A 26,890-nucleotide genomic window follows, 5' to 3' on the forward strand; every position below is an offset into this window, starting at 1 on the left:
TAAGATGAGTAAGTTTTATTTGGAAGTATACTGTTTTGTTGGATTGTTGTGTTTGGTTTTTTTGCTTTTGTTTTGTTTTGTGTTTTTGTTGTTACAGTCCAGAATCCCTGAAATTCCTTTTTCACTACCTCCAGTAATGACTTAAGAAAGAGCAAAATGAACCAAGGGGATGTAAAGTGAAAGCCAATAAAACAGCTGAGCGTTTCAGATGGCTGTTCTGAATGACAATAAAAGAACCATGGACAAGGGGGGAAGGCACGTTCTTGAGCTGATACGCTAGAGTATACATGTTGGAGTCTCATCACCACCAGTAGCTGATGTGCACACTCATCCCCTGCTAAGGAAGGGAGAGGATTCCTTAGATTGCAAATCACGCAATGAATGTGTGATTGCTACAGATCTTCTTGAATGAATAATTCACTGGTGTACTGTAATTTAGCCCACTGAGATGTGATTGCAGCTGTTCCCCTACTGTATATGTTTTGATGAAGTGGAGTGTATGTTAAATCTCACAAGTGTATAAATAGCCCACATATGTTATACGCAGGCACTGCATACATGCGCACATAACAGCAGTCTAGGAAAATAATTTGCTTTGGAGTTGACTACTTAGATATATTGTTGAATATATAATTTATCTTCTAAAAAGTGCTCAGGGCACTTCCCTTTCCTAGCCATCCAGCTATAGAGTCTTCTTAATGGTGATTCTGTGTAAATGCTTTGAGTTTGTGATTTCAAGACTTTTACTATGTAAGGAAATAGTTCCTTTGTGCCTATTTCACAGGTAGGAAATTGAAATGCAGAAACAAAAGTGACTTTTCACATGGTTGCAGAGAACATTTCAAAGAACAGGAAGCTGAGTGCACGCACAGACTGCACTTCTGTCCTTGCCCTGCACAATTCCTCTTCCCCAGAATGGAGACAGCAAATTTTTAGAGATCCTAAAAGTACTGACGGGGTCCATTTCAAAGCCAAGCAGTTTGAGAGTTCAAAGATAACATTCTATTAACTTGCATGTCCCCCTAGATCTTTTGTACTTATCTTTCTTCTTTTATAACGAACTTGTCATATACACAGAGTATATTTCTATGTATGAAAACACCTGTACGCAAAATGTGCATAGAAACCACAGTGATAATTTCTGAGATTTAGGCAGCTGCTGTAATTCTTTTGTGTTCGTGTCCAGAGTGTGATATATAGAGAAGCACAAGTGTGTGTCTTCGGTGCCCGTTCTGATAGCTGATAGCTGGGAAAACAAGGAACTATATTTTTTCTATAAATAATTGATGGCATAGGTGGATTTAAGAACTGTAACTAAGGATGGTATTTGGCTTATCTGTCTTTGAAGTGTGAACCAGAAAGCAGCTTTCAGGATATTTCCTCTTTTGGCGTTGTTCATAGGAAAAAAAGTACTGCTTGATGAAAATGGGTTTGAATGTTAAATAAAGTCTGAACAGATCCTCAAGTTCACTATTTTGCTCATCTAGATCAGGATTAAAAAACATTGTTTCCTCAGGCTTATACATTAAAACTATACCACCACCACCAACATTCAACTACGACTCACTTTTGACATTCACTGTTCACAACTAATAATATTTCAATTGCATGACAAAAGTGGAGGGAGTTTCAAGAAAAAGAAGAGCATTTCTGTTGAGTTGGAAATTTTTTGGGGGCCTGGTCAAAAGCTCATTGACGTCAGTAGAAAGTCTCTCATTAACATCACTGGGTTTGGCTTTTGGGGCATATGACGGCCCAGATTGTAATCTCAGCTAAATCCGATTCTGTTAGGGAATTTATTCACTAGTATAACACATTCAAGCTGCTCAAAACTGTTTGCACTAAAAGTTTTCTTAACCAGCGGTAATCTTTTTGCCATTCTTAACCAGCAGTCATCTGGTCAATCTTTTTGTCAAAATGAAGTAATCTTTGAAAAACAAATGCATTGTTTATATCTTCCATGTTGCTTTATTCAAATTTTACTGAGATCTTTTTTTAGCAATTTACGTTCTACTCATGAAAAACCTCTTTCTTTTTTTTTTTTTTTTAACTGTAATATTGAGGCTTAGGAAACCAGAGATAATAAAAATTAGTCAGGAAAAAAAAAAAAGGTAAAAATGTAATGCAAATCACTAAAAATAGAAAATGCCTCTCCTTCATACTCTGTAAAAGAAAAACAATGTGAAAATTACTAAGACACTTTCAACCAACTCTGCAATTCAGATCAGAGATGATCCAATGACTTTTTCAGAAATAATATTAATTAAACATCTGGAATGCAAACGTGTAAGGAAATAAGATAAAATAATGAAAAAAACAAAAGTCTTGAGAATCTGATCAAAATAAAATCTGTTAATGTTTGCAGTGTTGTGTTATGCAGTGAGCTTTGTTTAAAGACACTGGCCTAAGTTTTGCAAGATAAATGGTATATGTTAGCAGAGGGAAAAAAAAAGGGTTTTAGAAATGTGTACAAAAGGATATAAGAGATAAAAGGGAAAAGGAATATGGGCAGAGAACATTATGTTGGAGGAGGTGTGGAGGGGGACACTCTCACCTTAATGAAGGCGAGTTTGAAGATCTGGAACCAGTTTTGGTTTCCATTAAAATTAATGAGTAGACCTCTGTGGACTCTCACGTGAGGAGGATTGTGTGTATATTCTGGGAAGCCATAGAGTTTTGTCACTGTGCCGCCAGTGCAAGTCATTAGGCCACCTTTGTGAAAAATATTGTCTCTACAAGAAATGAAGGTGTAAGAAGAAAGAGAGAAATAGAAAATCAGAAGACAGAAAACAATTGCTTCATCCCTTAGAGATAGGAGAACTACTTGAACTGTGTGTTAAAATAAATCATACGATGAAGGGCATTTAATATTTGATTACTGTTTCATTTCTTACAGCCGCTAGGCATCATGGCATTAAGTACTTTATAAAGTCAGGAAATTAATGGTCCTTGTAAGAATTGAAGATTTTTTCCAAAGAAAGCTGTAAAAGAACAAACAATTAAAGGTAATCAATATCATTGTTATTAGGAAACCTATGAGTACAACACTTCTTGTCAATTAGGGAAAAACTGTATTTTATGTTTCTCTCTTGCAAGCTGATCTTTGTTCACTTCAGCCTGTAATCTTGGTTTATGCTTTATGGATAGGCTTTGTTCTGGGTGTTTTTGAAGCATTGCATGCTTTTTTAAAGGTTTCAACAGAAGAACAAACAGCAATGAACTCAAAGAACAAAGGACTGTTCTTTCTTACCATCTTTTTTTTTTTTTTTAATCTTTTCTTAAGAAAAGAAAGAAATGTTTCATCTCATTTTTCTCTTCTTTCAGGAAGTTGATGGCAATAAAGTGATGTCTTCATTTGCCCCGCACAACTCATCTACCTCACCCTTGAAGGCAGAAGAAGGTGGGCGTCAGAGTGGAGAATCATTGTCCAGCACAGCCCTGGGAACCCCTGAAAGGCGCAAAGGGAGCCTAGCGGATGTTGTAGACACCCTTAAGCAAAGAAAAATGGAAGAGCTCATCAAAAATGAACCAGAAGGTAAGGCCTGGGAAACTGGCCAAAATTTTCTGTTTTGTTTTTTCCAGATTCTCTGGATATGTACACTTTTTAATCTTCCTATTTTCTGCTCCATTTACTTCTTCTTGCTAGCAAAATTGAAATAAAGAACTCATAGTTTTTGTCTACATTAGAGATAAATTTTAACTGTATTCCATCATAGCTAATATTTTTAGCTTTTCCCAAATGGGAGGCTTTGTCTGACATACGGTCTTTTTGTCACAGATGCAATAGACACAGTATCCTGTTAACCTTCTCAATATGGGTACAGTGAACGTTTTAATTTTAACAGTTTGGGGGTCATTTACATCACTCCACACCCCCCCCACCCCATCCCACCATTTTTAGAGCAAAAACAGTGTTATCAGCAATGTCGTGTGTGTGTGTGTGTGTGTGTGTGTGTATAAAAATATCTGATAGGCATGTCATTATTTGAAAGGTAAGAAGTTAAATTTGGAATTTCTGCATCATGTCATTCTCTATTTATCTGTACTGTAGTGCAGGGTACAATACAAACAAGCACAGCACAGATTTTCTCTGTGTTGCTTCCAGCCAGCAAGTTTCAACCCAGGCATATAGGAGTCACCTCTTGAGAATCAGTTTCTTTTTGGAAGTCCAGTCAGTTTTAACGCCGTTTGTGCTCTGTGCACTGAGACTAAGACCCAACATTTTATCTGTGAGAAGCTACAGAGCAACTTTAAATAAGATTTTCAGTTCCTGTCCTTTTAAGGTAGAATCAAAACCCTGACTGGATGGCGAGTATCTATAGGCTAGACATTATAACCTCCATAAGTATCTAGCATGCATATTTACAGCTGGATTCTTAAGAGTCTTTAGACCAGTTGGTGTTCTGTGAACTCACTGAGTCTTATTCCCTAATGCACAATAACAATTCGTTTTCATTCACACCTGGCTGTCTTGTTGTAGAAATGTATTTCAAATGTTTAAAAGCATGGCCCTCAAAGCCACCTGACTGTTTAAGTATGAATTGGCAGCACCTACAAGAAAATTTTAGGAAAATCTGCATACTGAAGTGAAAATAAGATTGCCACACTGTGACATACATGAGCATGACGGATTGTAAATTAATCTCTTCTTGCCTGGAACACACAGTTTGGCTCTGCTGGGAAACAAAGTCTTTGTCTAAGTTTTTTTTTGGAATATCGCATATAATCACAGCATTTCATTTTGAGTTTATGCTGACTTAATGGCCAGTGCCATGACCCATCTTGCACTTTTGATTAGAAAAGTTCTGAATATGGTATAGAGAGGGAAAGGGAGACCAGACTTCTATTTGAGAGAGGAAAGAGCAAAGGCTTCCGTGTTGAGTATGAGGTTGTACCAGCTGCACAGCCTCCATTGAGGAAAGGCCACAGACAACCATGAGAATGGTTACAGAGCTTGTGCATTATCTCAGCTTTACTAAAATGAAAATATACAGTACAAACAAAAGCTCTACAGCTTTGTGAAGAGATTGGAAGGGAGGGGAGGGGGAGCAACCAAATGTTGGGCTTTGTAAATGCATGCAACAGAAAATCTTTTCTTCCCCCTGGCCATTGTTCTATTGTCTTTCAAAGGCCATTAAAATGAACAGCAGGTTGTGATGAAAATTTCATTAAGCCCTAGTTAAATCATTATGAGGGTGCCATATTCATGTCTACTTACTCTCCATCCAGGAAAAAAATGAATAGGAAAGGTTGTTTTGTTGTTTTTTTTTTCCCTTTCTCCTTAAAAGAGAACTAACAAAAGTTCAGAACTTAGAAGAGAATGAGAAGTGGAACATGAAACAAAAGGAGGCCAGAGAGGTGAGCTGGCTAGGAAGAAAATTATACTTGCATAAGAGCATTGAAAGGTGGTGAGGGACAAATACATCATTTTGACAAGTCTCCCTCCCCCTTCTCTTCAGTCAACATGATTGTTTTCAGAGTGGCTAATTAAAAAATATATACTTCTGGGTACAGATGGCAAGACTGTTCTTAAGAGACTCTCATATCTCCACTGATAGGAGTCTCTTTCCTTAAAAGATTTATGTACTACTACAAGTAAATGATTTTTTAACTCTAGTTCATCTCTACTTGTCATGTCTTCTTCGCATAGTGCTGTAGTACAGATGTCAGTCATCACTGTTTACTGGTCAGGTGATTAGTATATTAGTGAATTTCCCTTTGAATAAGACAAGGTACGAGTGGAAGTCTTTGGCAGTACACATAGGTAACAGTTCAAAATGTGTATTTCAGTAATAATTTTTAGTCTTGCTTGTTTGTGAGGCTTTGTAGGATAAGACCAAAAATGTCGGTTAAGCTTTGCTGCATTACATCAACAACAATAATACAATATTTTATTTCTCTTTGGGAAGAAAAGGGAACATTTACACCAGCAACTGAGATTTAATTAAATCAATTTCCCATGGATCTTTCAAAGACCAGATAAGAGCCAGATTCCCATTCCTCTATGTACTCAGAAGTTTATATATTATTTAACTTGTACAATGGTCTGTGTTTGCTCTGTTTTTATTGTTTGAAATTGACTTCTGAATTACAGTGGGGAAATGTGCTTTTGAAGCATTCTTTCAAATGTTTCTTCAAAACTGAAAAAAAAAAAGAAAAAAAAAAAGTGCTGGGTAGACAGCTTTAGGTCTTTATCCAAACTTCCCATCAGTCAGTGGAAGGACTTCTCTTTTCTTAAATGGCTTTTGAGGACAGGTGAGATATTCCAAAATATTGATTCAGGTCTGACTGTTTCGAGAAACTTTATTGATGTAAGGCAAATGGTTTTATTAAATTATGTTTGTTAGAAAGTAAGTTAACACTTCAATACTTTTCATCAATAAATGACGAGGATTTTTACTGTGTTATGAAACATACTGCTCAGGGTGCATAAATACATACGTGTATGCGTGCACATATGTGAGTACACACATGAGCTCACAGGTGCATTGAGAAGGGAATCAACACTGTTCAAATAAGTGGTTTCCATGTTGTTTTGTTGTCTACAAGCCCTTGGGTCATGTTCTCTGTAGGAAGCCATGCTACCTACTAATTCCTAAGAACTTTCCAAAAGCTTGTCACTTCCTTTTCTTCCCTGCATGTGCGTATGGTTTTGGTTTTCATAGGGATTTATACTTAGCTCTTAAGCCCCATGCTCCTTTTTTTTTCCTGTAAACTTGCCATTTTACTTTTGCTTTATGAAAGTACATGATTGACAGTGAGTCATGCTGACACACAGGCATGGAGTGTTTCAGTGAATCTAAAACTTGTGGAATTTTACTCATTGCTAATACAGCATTCATTTTTCTTCTCTCAAATTCTGCAGAAAATCCTTATATGCAGCTTTAGCATTTAGGCCCCCAAAGGCATAAACCTATTACTGAAGTCACACAATGTTATTTTAAATGAAACATTCTGTCCTTTCTAACTTGAACTTCAGAAGAGGAGTCAGTCCCCTTTTATTCCTGGTATACAATAATGAAGATAATGGAGTGGGTTTGGAGAAGCCTTATATACTGTGACAGACCTCAAGTCCTTGCCCTGAGGGTCATCTGCCGACCATGGGATTCCTTTTGCAGCTAAAATCATTAGGCGAATGAGATACAGGCATGTTTTTCTTCTGTTTTCTTAAGGCATCAGAGGATGGCAGAGACTCTCTGTCTGTCTGTTCTCTTCATTTGTAGAAATGAAATGGAAATCTCTTTGAAGTCACTGAGCTTGACACAAGTTCATGAAAGCAAAGACCAAAGCAGCCACTTAGCTTTTTCTTGCACTATTAATGGGATTGGATAGCTGTATTTTAATTCATGGCCCGTGCTTCTGGAAAATTAAATCTCTGAAATCTCTGTAGCCTTTGCTCTAAACGTATGACTTGGCTTCTGGAAAAAAAAAAATAGGCAAACAAGTAAGCTGTCTCCTATTTTTAGGAGTGCTCACTGGCTCTTTCCATCTAAACTTTTAATTAAAAATCAGTTGTCTTTTTCAGTTTTGTTCAAAATGTTTTCAAAAGGTTATGTATCTGTCTGTTTGTCTTTAAAATGCCTGAGCTGGGTCTTCTGAAGCAAGATCCATATTATTGTACAGAATATGGAGAATTCTGGATAAAAGGGATCGTATGGACATCTGCTTGACCACAGAGATTGTACATATGAGTTTGTGCATTCATTCATCTGTACGGCTCATTCTTCTATAATAAGAATCTCTGACAATTCTGTTTTGCTGTTTAAATGAATACTTTGATTTTTTTTTCTATAAATACATATGCACAGACATACATGTAAAGTATATATTTATAAGTAAATATTTATATCAACACTCACACACAAGAATTATGTATATATAGTGTTTAATATTGTTCCTACTCCAGAATTTCCATCTGCTAGTCCTTAGGTCTTCTGAGCAGGAACAATTAATCTCAAGTGTTTAGAAAGCAGATAGTATATGTGTTTACAGGGCTTCAACAAGCTGTGTGAGTATTAGATCCTCATCTATAGTAGTATACTGCAATACTTACTGTAATAATTACTGTAAGTAATTATTTTGTTGGAAAGAAAGTGATAAGAAAGATCTCTTGGGCCTGATTTTTGTCTTCTGAGCATCCTCTAAAATCTATTTGTGTTTGATGTTGAAGTTTACATTATAAATCACAACACCTGTTCCTATGGTAATTTAAATGATTGTTTAAGCAGTTCTGTCTATGAAAGTGAGCCGTATTGAATTCAAACTCTCTACCTGAAATAAGATCCCAGAATGTCTCCTAATAGTATCACACTTTTAATCACCATATCTTGTAAAGAAATCAAGAGGTCTCCCTCTTCTCAAGCCATAAATTCCTGAGCAGACCATTAATGGACGCAAGAAGAGAGTCCTTTGAAATGCAGACTCCAGTTTTTAAATCATGTCTGGTGAGATGGGAAGAAATAAAGTGAATGAATCGAGGGGAAAAGCCTCAGGATACTCTTATTGGTTGAGGTCTGAGTCTCTGTCATTTGGTTCTTCACTGTCCCTTTGACAAAGTACATGTCAAAGAGGCTTTGTAATGCTGCTTTACTGAAGGACGAACAAGGATAATTTTCAGTTGAGTACTTTTAAGTTTTGCTCGTACACTCCCGCTGCTGTGGAAGGATGTTTCAAGTGCATCCATCGTGGTTCCATGTTCATCTACGCAGTCTGTCACCAGAAAATATGTCTTGTCTTGAAGAGCGTGCCAGCATTAAACTTCCATGCATTTCTTTCAAAGACACTGCCATATGGAAATGTGCATTCATATACTTCTGATTAAAAAAAAAAAAAAAAGATGACGTTTATGAAATAGTCCTCTGCAAAGAAATTGCACTCTTAAATGCTGTGGTGGCTTGAACCTTTGTTAACAAATGTTTTAACTCTGGAACAGAGGTAGAGTAGTTTGAAGTCCTGCCAGCTCTTACTTGCTCAAAGTGAAGTTTGCTCATTTATCACCTTCAATTTTTAAGTGTTTTCTTTCCTGATATTTTAGCCCGATATTCATAGTGTCTTTCTATGGATGTTTTCAAAATTTGCTTAGAATTTCTTCTAAGTCTCTCATGCTTACATCCTCAAAGGCTTGGAGCTTTTGGATTTTTCTTTTCTCTTTTCAGAAAGGCGCCTGAGATACTGATACAGCATCTTAAACATAGAAGAAAGCATTATAGTCAAGTGAGATGCAGGAAACTTATGCTTTTGGATACAAGATGAAGTCCCTCTCCCTCTCTTGCTTTAGAATGAAAATCTTCTCTGATGGGCCTCTGTAATTAAAATTTTTTTCCAGGGTGCATTCTCTCCAGAATATTAGACAAGCAGCAGCCAAAGCAAAATGCTTTTTCTCTCACTTCCTGAATTCTATAGTGTAGCATACAAGTGGTTCACTAAGACCACCAGTGATAATGTGGGCTCCTGTTTACCCCTGACTCCTCCAGTCAGGCAGACTCTTTAATAGTCCTTATGCATTTCAGTGGGTGTTTTCAAAGCTCGCTACCGATCTTACCCCCACTCCATTTCGATTTGCTTTTTGCATTGTATTCCAGCTAGATCAGTCTGCAGTCTGCCTTCTCTCTCTTTTCTTTTTTTTTTTTTTTCCCTCACTGGAAAAGCCATTAACTTTCTGAGCTTCATACAGCCCGTGGATCATTGCAGGAGAAACCTCTGACCCAGTCAGGTAATATACAAATATACATGAGGGATTGTGCTGGCGCTCTCTGTGTGCCTCTGTGCCACAGCTTTGGGGATGTCATTTATTTGGGAATGAAGAGCGAGCCACCTGTTTCTCAGGCCTCTTGTCCCCCATATTAAGGGTTCAAGCCCTTGCTGAATAGTAACATCCTAATCTGGGCAACATGCGCAGCATTTAGCTGAAATCTATTTGTTGAGCTAGCGGGGTTTGTGAGATTTTTTTTTCCCTCTCTTACCCCCGAGGCGCTTGTCACAACCGTGCATATTAAAATTAATCAGACCTCCCAGGCTTGTGTGACTGTGTGGTTTAACGTGAAGAAGTGGATCTCAAGCGCTTGCCCTAATTAAATAGGCCTGCTTGGTTTTGTTCTAGTGGATACTTGGTCTTTTTTTTTTAATAAGAGCTGCTCATGGAGGAGGCACGGCTGGCACTAGAGGTACTGGAGAGCTCACTTCAGGCTTCTCCCACCACCTGCGCCCAAAGGACGGAGACTTGGAGGGCTCCTGATGTGCTGGCTTAACAGTGTGATGTGGGGAGAAAGCAGAAAATGTGGCCAAATGATGTGAGAGTGATCGGGGAGGGAGCGGCTGTGAGCGGTGGCCAGCGTGTGGGTTGGCTTATTGAAACTGATTAAGATGAGTGATCGTATGGGCTGCTTGGCTTCAGATGGCAGTCTGTGCCATGAGCTGTTCACACGGCTGTCTCATGTCTTCTGTTTACCAGAAGCAAGGGAAAGCCTCTAGTACAGCAAGGAGCAGCATTCACAGCAACTCCCACTTGCTTGTTTAGCTAATGAAGTAGCCTTGTAAAAACACTCTGAAGTTTGAAGCCCTTGGCTACTTTTATTAGTTATGTGTCTACTTAACATCAGTGTTTTTAAGGTGGTTTGAGCGCTGCCACTTTTGCACAAATATGTATGTCTCCCATGCAGTAAATAAGCTGTGCTGCAAAGATAGAGCTCCACTCATTATCTTTTCTTCTCCTACAGTTTCACTATATTGTGGTTTCTGTATTGCTCGAGGAGAAAACGTGCTGCGTATGTGTGATTCTTTTACTGTAATGTAAAAGCCCAAGAAGCACTCAAGCTGAAGGAGAGGTGGGGTTTAAAAAAAAAAAAAAGTATTGTATAGTAATCAAGAGCTGATACCATTTAGCAACTCAGTAAGTTAATTTTAGCCAAAAATTTTAGAAAAGTTGGAACGGTCAACATTTTTAGACAAAATGTTTCATTGGAAATGATATTTTTTGTTTTTAGATGTTTAGGATGATTAATCAGAAAGAGAAATGAAAACATTTCAATTAGGATTAAATAAAACATTTTGGGTCAGGTGGAAACAGCTTTTCCTTTGGTTTGCTTGGGCAGCTGAAACAAAAGAAAATACCAGCCGAATGAGAATGACTTTCAAAGCCTGGAAAGATTTTGAGGTGGTTTTGTATCTAATAACCTAAGGAGAACAAATGAGCAGTTGTTATAAAAACACATAAATGCATCTGAATGTTATACATTATGGTCTTGAGGGTAAACTGTAATCTTTTAGTCAGAAAAGCTTTCAAAATTTGATTTCCTCCAAATGTGCAAATTTCCATGTCTTCTGAAAGCTTCCGTCAGAAAAGTTCTGCAGCATCTCCTAGGGCATTTTACTTTGAAACAGATTTTGGAAGTTTATCATACTTCATATGCTAGACATAACTTGGCATGCCTTTACAGCAGAAACCTATGGGTAAATTCTAGAGGGCTTAAAAATCTGCAGTCATTACACCCCCAGAATTTGATTTTGCTTTCTATTAAAATTGTTGCACTCCAAGACACAGGCAAAAAGCAAAGCTTTATTTATCTGTTTCCATAATGGTTCAAATTGCTGAAGTAAAAACCAGCAGGTAGGATGGTACTCCATTGATTTAAAATTTTTTTTGCATATCTGTGCACTAACTCGTTGCCATCTTTGTCTTTTTTCAAGTAATACTATGAATCCTATTTTATTTTTCATTTCAAATCTTGGCACAACCCAAATGTAAAGAACCATATTGACATTGCCAAGCATCTGTCTGGTGCTTGACAGCATCATAGAAACCCTTCCACTGTTTCATCTGGGTTGCTATTGGTTATTTAACAACACAATACAAACCTTGCAGTGTGGGTGTAGATGAAATGGAAAGAAAGGTTGAGGTGGGGGAAAGGAGCCCTGTACAAGTAAATACGTCTTTCATCATACCTTTTGTTTGGTCTGTTTGCTGTGTGCTGTTCAGTAGTCAATAGAAGTTGTTTGACAGTTCTGCAGAAGGGTAAGAAACCTTTTTTGAAACTTCTATTCTTCTGCGTTTGTCTCAGCACAGAAAGTTTTCTGCTTTTGTTTCTCTACCGTTGTTTTGTTGTCACCTGTCTATTGTTGAGGGATTTTTGTTACTGCTGTAACGCTAATATGACGTAGGTTGATAGTTGTGAAACACTGCTTACTGATCGCTGAGCTTGTATAGGTGAAGTAGACATTCAGAGCTTAAGAAAGGTTTTCTGTGGCACCCTTTGGGGCAACAGAGTTCTTTCAAGCCCACATTTTATTTATTGATTTACTCAGAGGATGAAGGTGAAAAGGGAATGAACAAAAAAAATGAGTCTGTGCTTTCTTCTGAAGAATGCTCTGTTAGCACTTGTGCGACTCCGAAATGTTTAGCCTTGATTTAATTCGTATTTAAGATCTCTCCTCCCAGCACATTAATATAATGTCAATGTAGAATGCATTGCATGGTGTAATTACTGAAGAGAGCAGTAGTTGGGAAAACAGACGGTAATTGAACACATGGCTGTTTATTACAACAGGACAGTGCTCCTACACTGGTATTTAGGGCATTAATAGGGAAGAATTGATTTGTTGTTTTAAGATGAATTCAATCACTGTTGCTTGGGCCTTTGTTTGTTCAGGCCGAGTTATGCTTTGTTTGTGTTATGTGCCCAAGAGGTTTACACACCACAGCGTGGCATTAGTCATGCCAAGGGCTTGGGAGCAGAAAGCTATTTAACTGAACAAAGGACATTTTTCTCTTTGGCTCTGTTTATCTTCCTCTCCAGTTTTGTTATCCTCTAATCTATCTCTATCTCTCGTTCCTTTTTTCTCACCCTGCTTCCCACCCCAAACGTTTGTGATCAGTGCAGAGGTCCACCTGCTTTCTTCCTCCCCCTCCTCTTCACACACCTCCCCAGGACAAAAGGGCCTCCAACAGTCAGATAGCAGCATGGGGTTGCTGCACCCCGTGCATGGGACAAATTGCTCTGAAGTTGTGCTAGGAAGAATTGATGTGCATAGGGGGAAAATGGTCAACTTCGGGGAAAATGTTTAATTTCAAAGCAAACAGAGCGGGCATTTGATGTGCCACTGCATATCTCAGCCCTAATGCTGGGAAAGAGGGAAAGCACACATCTTTGGAAGCTCTTCGGGGTTCCTCTCCAGCTGGCTCCGTGCAGGCCCCATCCTGCGGCCTAATGTTCTCACTGCCCTTTTCTCCTTTCTACCATTGTGAGTCAGAGGGAGGAAGAGAGAACCACATGACTGAAGTTGAATTCCTGGTTTACCTGTTGTGAGCAGTATGGTTTGTGCTTTGGGTTTGTTGTGCTTGAAAGGAATCTCATCTTGATTTGCTTCTGCTCATGGGAGAATTAAGAGACTCTTCAAAATACAGTTGGCTCTCAAGTATAACGTCACAACTTCTGTTGAATACAGCAAAAGCTTGAAGAAGGAAACATTTGATCTGATACAGGATTTGTAAAGAACCTGGCATGAACTGTGTTTTTATCCCTAAACAGGCAGGGATTGTACTTGTTCTAGGAAGAGCATTAAGAGATGTGAAGAAAGGCAACAATAACAAAGTCTATGCAGTCATGAATTACTACAAACTTCCATTTCTTAGATGGTGAGATGCTTGTATCCAAGTAATACAGTGCATGATGGATTAGCACCCAGACTTACTTTTTGGAGGTACACGAAGTACTGCCATCTACAGAGTGGGAAAGGAGATCCACAGGCCTTTGGGAAAGCCAGACACTCCCTGTTAAACAGAAATAGCAATTCAGAATACATGATCTTACATGGCAACACACAGGGAAGGATATGAACCTCAATTGTTGAGTTGAGCCTATTAGCTGTAGTTAATTAAATTATTGAATCTCTGAAAAAATAATAGAGGCATGGGAACTGACAACAAAAAGAATCTGAAGTTCAGCAGTGTTTTCATCCATGCCTGTAATTGTAAGCAATTGGTTGTGTGCAGGACATGCTACTTGGCCATTATACATAAGCCCTTTCTAAATCTCTGTCAAGTGTAGTTTCAAAAACCCAGCCCATATGCACAAGGGGAAATTTTGTTCCCACCTCAAAAAACAAAATACAGTTATTCCACTTCCCTGCAAGAATGATCACAACTAAAGCCCTAAAGCCCCAAAGTTACTACTACTGGTGTCCAAGTAATTTATCAGAAAGGAAAGTGTCTCTCCTAACTTGGAAGTGGTTATCCAAGTGCCCTGTTTTTCCAGCACAGTTTGGAATGCTACATTAGCTTTGTGCTATAGATTAGGCCACACAATCTCAGGGTAAATAAATAGTCTAGAGACAAAGATCAAGAAGAAAAAGCCTCTTAGTTTTGTATGCATCCTTGATCTTTTTTTCTTGCTAAACCTTTTTTTTTTTTCCTGTTTTTCCTACAACATGCATCGCATTTCAGTAACTGAGCATCTTATCCCCCACAGAGTCAGGCACCAAGAAAAGGGAAAATAAAAAAAGGAAAGAAGGCAAGAACTAAGCAGAAAAACTGTTTTCAGCTCTACTCATCACTGCGTATTCACACAAATCCTATAAGATCACTGTCTTGCTGCAAAGTGTAAAGCATGTTAATGTATTTTTGCTGAGATGTCTATAAACTAGGCTTAAATAAAGCAATGTATTTCCAAATAGTTCCTTTTCCTTCTATGTGAAATTAATATATGAAGATGAAACTAGAGGACAGCAGTCTTTTGCTAATGATCTTCAGCTGCAACAGTTCTGGATTCCACACTGAGCTCACGTACAGCCTTAATCAGTATCGCTGTTTAACTAAATATGGAGACATTTCACTGAAGATTATTTTAAGTCTTTTTTTATGCATTTCCTTTTGCTATGTCATCTAATTGATTCACAGCTCCTGTGAAGCTTTAGGGTGTGGGATGTACATCCAGGCAAAATGCATTTTTCTTTTGCAAGTTTGGCCAAGCCAGTCTTATCTAAGTTCAGAGGAATTAAGCATCCATCACTGGGAATCATTCTGTAGCTAACCATAAAATTAGGAGATGAGTAATACACATGATGAAGGGTATTAGGCTATAACCCGGTCTTCCTGCTGAAAAGCAATGCAGTCCTTTTGAGGTGCTGGTCATATTAGTATATTACCATTTTTTACCAGTATTTTGTTGGTAGACCAATTTTTGAAAGGGGGAATACAGTGTACAGAGGATTTTAACATCTTTTAAAATATTGTAAGCCTACAGATCACGAATAAACAACAAAATTAGAGGTGCTTATCAGATGGCAAAATTTTCCCAACTTTTCTAATTTAAATTCTTTCTGTTGGTTGTTGGTTTTGTCCTGGCCTTATGCCGTAAATATAGCATGGAACAAACTGCGATGGAAGTGCTAGGGAGAGAGTTCACTTGCCAGTTCCATTTCATCCTTGGTTTCTCACATCTTTGCTAACAATTGATTTCCTTGTAGTGAGCATTATAAATGTTCACCAGAAACCAGACTAAATCTGCCAACTATTACAACCCTAAGTTTTGTCTGGAGCAAATGAGATGCAATGTATGACCATGTTTTAATTCATCTGCTTCAGCTCTTTTAGTAGACATAAAAACAGGTGAAAAAGCTGCAAAGGGAGAAGAAAGAAGATGCTTCCTGCATTTGAATAAACAGGCATCAGTATGGGGGAAAGAAAGGGAGAGGATGGCAACTTTTGGAAGCTTTTCAGTATACCTTTTTACCAGAGGTGTTAGTATTATTCAGACTTTTCCTTAGGATGCTCTCTTGTAATCAAATTAATTTTAGGACAGTGAATGGGGGTCTGTTTGACTCACTTACTGTTTTCAAACTCACTATTATTATTCAGACTCACTGTTATTATTTTCAAAATTTTGTTCACTCTAGAAGGAAACATTGTGGTTGTTTAGGCAATCCCAGGTATCCTTCCTCACAGGCTGAGTGCATCCCATAAAGCTGTCAGTTCTTTAGCTTAATACTGGGTCTTAGTGTATTAATTCAAGGCTTTCAGTGATCTAGGACACCACATGTGCCAGGAGTAGGAACTAAAATTAGAGGCAGACTTTTGGCTGTGAGATCTGCTTGAGGCTACTTGGGGTGAAGGAGGAGGGAAGAGGCCTGATGTGGGTCACAGAACAAGGACTGCAAGATATCTGAAGTGACCCTACAGATCCAGGATTTTTTGCAATATGCGCTGTAGTGAGTGACCCTTATTTTTTTGGGTTTTTTTTTTTTTTTTTTTTGGTCTTGTTTCACTCACTCGTACAGTACTCAAAGGTTCATTTCACATGCCAACTCCTTGTTGAGAGCTTTCATAGTTTGCTTCAGGGAAGTCCAGTTGTTTGTATACACTAACACTAGCTAATGATAGCATGCACCTAAAATAAAAGTGAAACATTGTGAAACAGGGTAAAATCCTTATGAAGGATTCTAGGCTTCCATTTGTAGAAAACAGCTCTTGATGATGTAACGGTAGAAGAAAGATAAGTGAAACAGGACTGAGCAACAGGAAAACTGCTTCATCCTCCTTCACATCAGTGAATACATTTTGTTGTGCAAAATTTTATCTTCTTGGCTGTGCGCAAGAATCATTCCGCTGTACGTTTTTGTATGTCGTAATTCTGTGAAGGTCTGTGAATGAAGAATAATTAGGTATTATTGTTTCATTATGTAGATTCTCTTGTGATCCCTTCTTGTTTACCTCATTTAAACTGTTGAAACTGTTATTGCCATGTAGAAATAATGACAGTGTTACTTCATGAATATGAGATTGCAAGGACCTTGTTTTAAATTGCTGTGACATTTGTTCTTCCTCTGTGGTCATTTCAGGCCATCTGAAACATATTCTTTCTTCCTCAAAAGAGAAATGTTCAAAAACACAAATTCAGAGACATTTAATCTTTACTGAAAGATCTTTAATCTTTACCTTATCCTGCCTCATTTCTTTCTAATGAAATCATATGGCGACACTTTGGCATTGGTGTGGGACTCACATAAACAGTGTGGGCCCTTGTCTAAATAAGATGCCATTCCACAGCACAAGAATTTTACCTTCTGTTCAAACTTAGAAAGATTTGTAAGTTTTTATTGTTAGTGAAAAAAATTCTCCTTGAAAGTCGGTACTGTGAATCTAAACTGTGATATTTTGTTCCTCTTCGTGCGCAGTGCTTTCTTTGATGACTGCTGGAGTTCTGATCTCACAGGGAGAGGAGAATATTAGAGTTGAGATTCCTTATACACAAGGCTTAGAGAATAATACTGCATTTAGTTTGTTTCACTAGGTGCAAGCTAATCAGAGAATAATTAACAGTCAAAATGCCAAGGTACTTGTTAATGTAAAGGATCTGGTATTGAAGTCCTCAATAAAGTAACACATTAAATTCAATGAGATTTTAAACTGAACAAATGCTTCAGGATTTATCCCTGGCTAGTTTCTCCCTGTCAGTTTTTAATGAGCATCCCATAAAGGTGTTTAACAATTGTACTGGCTTTGATTTGTCAAGGTTTTGGAGCAAATTGCTTTCTCAGGTGGTGAGAAAACGTTGAAACAAAAAAAAAAGAAGAACATTTTTCTGTTATGATGTCTATCAGACTGCTGGCAAATTCAAAGACTGTCTCACCTCGTGCTACTGATAGGCAGTACATTAAGAATTTTTTAAAAGAGTATTGTACAGAAATTGCCAGGAGGGAGATAGATAGGTAGATATATTTTAGACTTGATCTTAAATTCTTGGGATTGAGATAGAATACAGATAGAAAGGTAGTTACAGATGCCTGTGTTTTGTTTGTTTGTTTTATAAACGAAAGGGAAAAAAATGCCACTGTGAAGTTCACCACGCAGAGCCTGGTGTTTAAATGCCATGATACTGTGTGAGAAGCATCAGCTAGTATATCTGGATCCATCCTTTGCCTTTCGTTCCTCAGTTGTCACTGAGAGCTCTCAGGCTGAGACAGATGGCTGCTGGTTTAGTTGTGTGCGTGGGAGACAGGAACTTCCACATGTGATTTTTTTACCATTTGGTAGTAATTAGTTTGTTGTATAAATTAACATTAACTGAGCCATTCTTCAGGCATTGTTTGTAATTATCTTCTTTGATCCTCTGAGTTGTGTAAAGAAATAAAAAGCGGAGAAGAAACTGCTTCTTATTTTGTGTGGGGAAAGGACTCTATCATTAAGCAGAACAGAACAGCAATTATCATCGCATGCCCAGTAGACTGAAAACTTTGAAAAATCCTTTAAAAAGCAAGATTTATTTATTTATTTATTTATTTTTTCTGTTAGTATTGTTGGAAATGAGTGATCTAGAAATGTGGACAGATTTTTTTTTTAAATTTATAAGAATGAAATACGAATAAAAGCAATAGTGATGATGCTTTTGTGACATCATCATCATTAGTATTTCCACTGCTATTTCTACCACTGCTACTATTTCATTTGGTGTTTGCTTGCAAGGAGTAGAGGGCTGTTTCTTTATTTTTCAAACATACATTCTCTCAATTTTATTCCTTTTTTTTTCTTCCATCTTTCAGATATTTCCTATTTTTTTTTATTATTTTTTATTTTTTGGTTTTTGTTTTTTTGGTAGACAGTAAGGTTCTTGTTTCTGTATATTAAGGAGCAAGCTATCATTAATACTAGTTTTCTCAGGGGATTTCTGTCACTTCCAACTACCAGCCAAATTGGAATTGTCAGGAGAACAGCCTCTCGCATGTTACTTGGCAGTTCTGTTTCCAGATTTGGCCAGAGTCCAGAGATGCAGAGGTTCATGGACGTGAAAAATAACTGGGAAAATGCCCTCTGATATTAGTCCGATATTTCAATAATGTACCAGGGTTCTCTATGTTCATTTGCAGAAAAATTTCAGTGCTTGAGAAGGTAATAGCCTTTTTCTTTTTAGCTATTTTCTTAGACTTAAGTTCTTTGCTCTACTCCCCAGTAGTCAGTGCAAACTGGTGTAGCTAGCTGTCCTTTTAGTATGGCTCTCCTGGAATAGATATAAAGCTGGCAAAATTGACAACAGGCATTCTGGAGGTGCAGCGAATCCTATATATAGGCTAGGTTACAATAGTAAAACTCAGATGCAGTCCATCATGAGGCATTCCATAGCTTCATTGAAATTGATTGAGTATCCCATGTGTACCCTCTGAAGAAAAGGTTACGTGACTTAGGTTTTAAAGTGTCAGCATTTTCTTGTGGAACAAAATGAAGACAATTTTCAGTCCAAGCTTGTACTTGTCTGGGCAAATCATTGCTGACTGCAGATTTGCCTAAGTTCATTATGTATAGGGAGGGTCTGCTCTTGAGACAGTATTTATGTCTTCCTTCTCCTGGTAGAATTTCCATAAATATTTACATTTGCCCAGGTAAATGGTTTGACCTGGATGATAACTTCTAAAAGAGGACTAGATATTCTGATATGAATACATATAGATGCAGTGTATTTCAGACTTGGTCTGTTTCTTTTGGCACAGTGCATTAGCCTTTGTGGATCACTGGGCTGTTTGGGGAAAAGGGAGTTAGGAGCTTTGGTGCTGTTGTGCTGCAGGAGAATATGGGCGGAGGAGGGAGCTACCATGGGTTGTTTTCTTTCTCTTCTTTCTGGCAAGGGTTAATGCTGTATCCAAGACTATCTCTGATTCTCCTGGCTTTTGATATCAACAAATCAAACATTTTCTGAAGCATTCTTACTGAACACTTCCTTTTCAGCTATGAAAACTGAAGGTGCCAGCTGTGCTTTGATACTGCTATGGCAGCCCAGAGGACAGGCATACTGTGAACCAGCAAGTGAGCACCTGAGCTCTTTGGTTTACCTTCCTTCTGCTGAGGACTTACAGAACAAGAGGGAAGAGAGGTTGTATGAAGTATCACTGTAATACTGACTATATGGCAATTTTTTTTTATCCCTAGAGGAATACAAGGAGAAAAGTGTAGTGTTGCAGCTATGTCAAAGTACTGTGTTTTTAAATCATGGCTGATAATAGCAATTGATCACTGCTTGGGAGATGCAGCCTGACAGCAGTCCTGATTACCAGAGAGGACTAGGTCTGGAGACACAAGCTTGCTGCAAATATGCATCTCTTTCAGCTCAGTCTTGTTTGTCTGTCTAAACAAGAAGGAGATTGCAGGTTTAATCAGAAGCTTCTGGCCTGGGTTCAGTGGCTTCCCTGTCATCAGGTCTCTCACTTCCACATCAACAAGATTTCTGCCTGTGTTGTATCTGCAGGCCTGGGCCTGTAGGACTATGGTGCAGCTGGCTCCATAGCTGGTTATGCTGCTAAGGAGAGAGGCCTGGTGTTCTATCTCCTCCAAGATTCTCCTTTCCAAGAGAAGGCAATTCACCTTGTTGAATGCCCCACTTCCCAGCTGGAAAGTGCTGGTGCAGCGGTCCGGTGACAACGGCCATGGCCTGTCCTCTGGCCTGTGAGGTGCAGAGGTAGACCTAGTGTCATCCTCTTTTCCCCTGCTGCATAAAAACCTTCTTGTGCTTAGAAGGCTTTTCCCCACCTGCCTTGTCAAAAAATTATTTAATGGGTATGAAGGTTATGAGCTTTGGCATAGCAGAAAGGTGAGGAATTTTTTCTTTTGTTTTTGGTCTGGGGAAGTGTAGGGTGGGAGGTAGCATGTGGGAGCACTGGTGAGGAGGAGCTCAGAGCTAGTGCACTAATTAACCTAGGAGAATCACAGGGCCACTGGAGTGAGAAACGGCAGCTTTAGCATCTAGTGATCTTTGTCCATTGCTGGATTTGGGTCAGGGACCTCGGATAAGAGAAAGGGAAGGAGGGTGGGCACGATGGAAACCAGATGTGCTGGACTCAGGAGTCAGCCTTCCCACTATAGGGCAGTAAGCTCTGCACTGTCTGCACACAGCACCCTCGGGAATCATGTCCTTCACATCCAGCATCCTCCTGGCCTCCTTGGAGCCTGGAGAGGCACCCACATACATACACATGCACATACGTGCATGCACACATGTTCCCTCAGACAGTCCTGGCTCTGCATTTTTCCTTTGGCCTACCTTGTCGAATGGCCCTGGAAGACTAAACAGGTGTTATCTACTTTTGATTTCAGTGCATTTAAATTAATCCTGTCAGCTCAGCTGTTAAAACAACTGTCATCTCCAGCTGTTAGTAATTTTCGACTGGGCACTTTTACAGGTTGCCAAGTTCTGAGCCTGCATTGTGAATCTCTCTCTTTCTCTCAAAGCGCTATAGTAACAATTTGTATTTTTTTTAAAGGGGACTTGCGTTACACTGTTTTTATATCAGACCCCGTTTATTATATATCGAAATAATAATATCACAAAACCCAACATCATCATGCCAGACTTTGGAATAAAGAGCTAAATCATGTGTGGAGTGCAATGCATATCAATCTTCTGTGGGTTTGTTGCAGCCTCTCTGTGCATTTTAAATTTGAATGAGAGATGAATCAACCTGAGGCTTTGGGAGAGAGGGAGAGGGTGGCTCTAAATTTTTATTGCCAAAAATAAAACCCACTTTTCAGAAGTACTCATGTCTTTTTTCTTCCCTTTGCCTTGATATACATTTAATCTTAATAATGAGTATTAACAGGAGGGATCTCATAATGAAAATATCTAAAATACCTTTGAATTAGATTAATGGCATACACATGGTAGCCTTAAGAACTGTAGGGAAATAAAAAATCATAAATTTGATACACGTTATTGATTTCAATAGGCACTCTCTAATGTGACGTATTCCTATGGGGTCAGGATCTATAGTCCATTACCAGTGCTTCAGAGGCAGATAGCACTTGTGGATTACACACATGCATCCTGACAAGGAAGGCTTTCTGTGCCTTTACAGTTTCCACTCATTACAGTGTTCTGGCTAGGTTTTCAACTGGTATAGAACTGACACTGCTGCACTGACTTACTTTGCAAGCTGTCCTTACAACACTCTGAAGGATTATTCTGGCTATAGGTAGTCTGTTTTTCAGTAGATTGCAGATGAATTGCCAGGTTTCAGGTAGGGATTCATTTTGAAAAGCATGCTTTGTATTGGCTATCTCTTACATAAATAAAGGTGCTGCTTTTATGTCTTGCAGTAGAATAAAGACTTCGAATTAGATGTCACATTCCTTACAATTTTCATTGTCTTTTATAAAGAAAAAATGAAGCCAAAAACTTCAGTAATCATATGAAAGATTAAAGGGAAATAGCAGATACTGAAGTACCATCTAATTCAGCAGGCCAGGTGCCGATCCCATCTTCACTTTTACAATATATCCGCTTATTGGTGTGTTCAGCCAGTAAGACTGTGTTGCTGCTATCTGAGCAGCATCCCAGACTCCAGTACAGTTGTGGCTTTTTTTGGAGACCTCACAATAATGTCTTTCTAGAGAACTTCTGAAATCTGTATGCTGTATACATCAGTATTTGGTATGCCATCATTATCTTCTCAAACAGCACCGTCACTTAAGTAAGAAGGAGAAGCAACTTCCTTAAATTTCCCATCCTGTACTAAACAATTGTAGTATTTTTTACTTAAATATGAAGTGATTATAGAAGGTCTCATTTAATATTAAAACCTAGAATACTAGTAGTGAAATAGGCTTCTCTGCCAGTGCACACAGTAGTCTGTGGATATGTAGGACCAGATTACATACATGTGTACACACACCTAATGTTGCTACTAGCAAGAGCAGAAGTGACAGTGGCTTATCTTGAATTCTGATGCAGCTCATGCTCCTTTAATAAATAATGGAGCTACAGCTACTCTAAAACAATTTAAAGTAAGAAAGAATTTAGTCAACAATATATTAATCTAAAATTCCAATTTCACAAAAGCTGCTGCTAAGCAGGAACATGGTTAGATCAAAGCAAGTAATTCCTACATATGAGGGCTGCTCTGAAAGTGATGCCTTCTATTTTATTTTGTTGCCCTGTGACATCAGAGGAGGACGTTGGTGATCTAGCAGTAGAGGTTGAACCTTCTCACCAAAATTCCATTAAGTTTTGTTGCCTTGTGACATATGGCAGCAGAGGGACAGTCTAACAAAATGGTGTCTGACATGGAAATGCATATGAAGCAATGGTGTGGCATTCCTCCATGCAGAAAAACTGGCCATTTGACATTCATCAGTGTTTGCTGAACATTGATGGAGACCAAACAGTGAATGTGAGAACAATGAGGTGGTGCACAGTGCACTTGTGAGCAGTGGCAACAAGGCTGTGAAAGGCAAACGGCATTCCAGATAGCCATGCACAGCTGTCACACCACAGAAGATTTCAGTCAGGTCATCCATGTTTTGTGACCAGGAAACTGTGTATGGAGATGAATATCAGCTTCAGTGGTGGCAACACTAGAATATGACAGAGGCTCCAAGTAGGCCCCACAGAGGTAGGTCACACAGGAACAGAAAGAGCACAATGTGCAAGTTTGTCAGGACCTGCTGAACTAGTAAGAGGCAGAAGGTAATAGTTTCCTGGATTGCACTGTAACCAGTGACAAGGTATGATATCACAACTATGCACCAGAGTCAAAATGGTAGTCCATGGAGTGGTAGCATGGGACTTCTCCAATGAAGAAAAAGTTCAAGGTGCAGACCTCAGTAGGTAAAGTGCACTGTCTTTTGGAATAGGAAAAAGGTGATCCTTCTAGATTTCTGGCTGATTTGTTAAAACCATCAACTCTGACCACTACATCACAAAGCTGACTAAGCTGAAGTCTCAGACTTCCAGAGTCATGTCAGTGAAGACAACCTTTCTCTTGCAACACAAGAATGCCAGGTCCCATATCAGTTGGAAGACTGTGAAGGACACTGCCAGTCTTGACGGGACTGTCCTACCACACCCACCATATGATCTGTTTGGACCGATGAAAGATGGACTGTGTGGACACCATTTTCCTAGCAATGACACCATCATAGCAGCTGTGAAACAGTGGATCACCTCTGCTGGTGCAGATTTTTATGAGCATCAGGCTCTTGTTCATCACTGGCAAAAATACTTAGTTAATTGTAGTGACTATGTTGAAGAAGTATTTTGTAGCTGAGAATCAACTCTGCCAAATAGTGTTATTGTGTTCTTTATTGTAGTTTCCATGGCAACAAATAGGGGGCATTACTTTCAAAGCAACCTTTGTAATACTACTTTTTTGAAAAAGGAGCAAAAGTGATGGAAAATTCAAAAGAAAAAGGAAAGATGCACTATTGTGGAAACTTTGTTTCTACCCCAATTATTTTTTTTTTAAATTTATTTTTAATTTTAGTGAGATTAAAAATTTGAGACTGTGATTCAGTTCTATATGGTTATTTATAGTCTATGTGATAATTTGGTGTTTAACCTGCATCTCCTAGATGCACGTATATCCCACTCTCCTAGAACATGCAGTGTGAAATGATCCTTCTAACCAGGGTTTATAATATAGGTTTAGCTTTTGCTTTGCAACGTGCACTGAGCTGTTTATAAAACTGCTGAACTTGGAGGCCAGACTTGCTTAAGATTCCTGAAGTGGATTGCTGCTTCCTTATTCCTTCTATTTCCACATCTGGTCCCCACCAGCCATTCACAGCAGAATTGACCTTTGACTCATGGTTTCTGCTACAAACTCTCACCCTCTCCTTTTGCCAAATAGTGTTGATTCTTGTTAACTTAATGCTGCAAAAGCTAATTTATGCATAGTTTTCTCCTTGTATTTTTCTCTTTTGCAAGTTCCTTTCTTTGCGGATACATATCTTGAATCTCCTTTGGCATGACACTAGTGTAAAAGACAAGTAATAAGTGACACCAGTGAAATTATCTATGTGCAAAATTCATGTAAGTAAAACAGATCAGACCCCTGTACCTACAGTGTACAAATCTATGTCTGCTTTGCTTACTCAAATTAAAAGATACTTCCAAACCTTTGAGGTTTTTGTGCAACCTGAAAGGTTCTATTAATCTTATCTATATGTAGTAAAACCTTGTCAATTCACAGTAATGATTCTGGGAGTTGACAGGTAAGCACATTTTTCAGCTCGCTTCCATTTGAGTGATGAACTGAACCTAAACTCTTGACCCTGAACATCTAAATTTAGGAGGTATTCAAAATCTGAATTTTGCAACTCAAGTCAATATTTAAATTTCTTTGACTTTGCATTTAGTAGTTTTGGCCAACTGATTTATGTTTGACAATCCAAAGGTGTACGAGATACCTACACAGGCTATTATCTCGCAGAAGATAGAACATATATAAGAAGGGTGGGGGCTGTGGAATGCTCCAGCGTCACTGAGGAGTCTGCAGGTGCACAAACACTCATGCTGCTGAATTCATAAAACTTGTCCCCACACTCAAGGATCAAGGAGGCTCTTTCATGGCTTCAAACTTCAGGGACCTGTGATAGTTAAAAGTGTGCACGCCCTTCCATTTGTATCTTACCTGTGTAACTGGAGCAACTAAAGGAAGATTTACCTGAAGGCTGGTTTTTGTGAGGAGAGTAAAAGATTGCTTCATCACTTCTTTTCATCATTGACTAAATAGTTATTTTTTCCTCTTTTCTTTCAGTGTTCATCTTTCAGTTCTGTGTTTATTTTGCTTTTCTCCTTACTTTCTCTTCCTATCTTTCTTGACCAAGCTCATTAACATCCATTAACTAGATTTGACAAGCATGAGCAAGCTTCTCCAAGGCAAGCAAGAAAAGTGGCAATAATAGCAAAAAATAATAGTGAAAATTTGATATCAACAGGACATGGTTATGTAAGTGTAATGCAATGTCATTGTAGTGCCGAATGTTGCTAGGCTCTTAATTAAACATATAATTTGTTATATGAGATATAATCCAATTCTTGACTGCTCTTGTGGATCTCTAACCCCAATATATGCAAAGTTATGCTTCAGAAGTTTCTCTATTTGGAAAACCAGAAGTGAAAATTTAAAATTATCAGTATACTATCATGACCCCTCTGTGTAGTTCTTATTTTCGTAGAAGAGTGACATTTTCAGTTCAGTCTGTTGTCTAGGAAGGACCGTAAGCTAAGATGAAAAACTACTAATTTGTATCCAGATATAGTGGTGAATTCATTGCTTAAATTAATAAAACTTCCCCAGGTAAGCAAACCAAAAACTCTGCATCCTGCTACTATTGCCAGCTATCTGTGATAGGTACAACTCCAAGTGAGTACATTCAAATAGCAATACCTGTTTTCAGTGTTAACATGATTTGCTTCCAACATGACAAAATAAGTTGTGTGTATGTGTGTATGATTTTTTTTTTAATTATTTTTCATTAATATGTATTTGTTTTCATACTTTTCGACAAAACTTTCTTTGTCCACTGTGTCCTGATGCAGGACGGTTAAGTATTTTTCTCTATTTGGACTTCTTGTCCAACTAGACCATGTTTCTAGGTCTATCTGATTCCATCAAGATCATGGAAAATTATACATTCCAGTGCTAGTTTTAGTTCTAGTTCTAGTTTTCTGATAGAAAAACACGGGTGAAATAAGTGCATGTGTGTGACACTGGTAGGCTGTCTTGAATGAAGTCAACAGAGCTAAGATTAAGACTATGTATTTCTGTGCTTGTGTGTGTTTTTATTCCAGCAATAAATTAATGTAAATTGATGCTTATTTCTGCTTTTCTATGGGAGACAAGAAAGACAAAACTCCATGTCACACTTTTTTTTACAGTGTGATATATTCCTAAGTCACTGAGGCACACTGGCCTGATTTTAAATTTTCTGTACCAGTAGCTGTTACTAATATTAAGCAATTTCTTATGGGGAAAAAAAAAAAAAAAACCTCACCTCACCTAATTTAGAGTAGTATTTCAATGTGATTTTCTTCAAAGTTTTGATTTACAACCTCCAAAATGTTCGTATTTCCTAACCAGTTTATGTGACAAAGAAGAAATAGATTTCCATCTCGGATATTGTCATTTTAAGTGG

At 38.3% G+C, this 26,890-nt stretch overlaps 1 protein-coding gene across 19 annotated transcripts in view; it reads left to right on the plus strand.

Annotated features, from left to right (window-relative positions):
* SOX5 (SRY-box transcription factor 5) overlaps positions 1-26,890 on the plus strand; it is a 639,945-nt gene that overhangs the window by 415,440 nt on the left and 197,615 nt on the right. For all 19 annotated transcript variants that reach the window (XM_085231458.1, XM_085231481.1, XM_085231450.1 and 16 more), the window contains one exon: positions 3,325-3,535. In XM_085231458.1, coding sequence (XP_085087584.1) covers positions 3,325-3,535 — 211 coding nt within the window. The remainder of the gene's footprint in view (positions 1-3,324; positions 3,536-26,890) is intronic.

This window comes from Meleagris gallopavo, chromosome 1, assembly GCF_905368555.1.
Source record: "Meleagris gallopavo chromosome 1, MGAL_WU_HG_1.1, whole genome shotgun sequence".
NCBI classification, from domain to species: domain Eukaryota; kingdom Metazoa; phylum Chordata; class Aves; order Galliformes; family Phasianidae; genus Meleagris; species Meleagris gallopavo.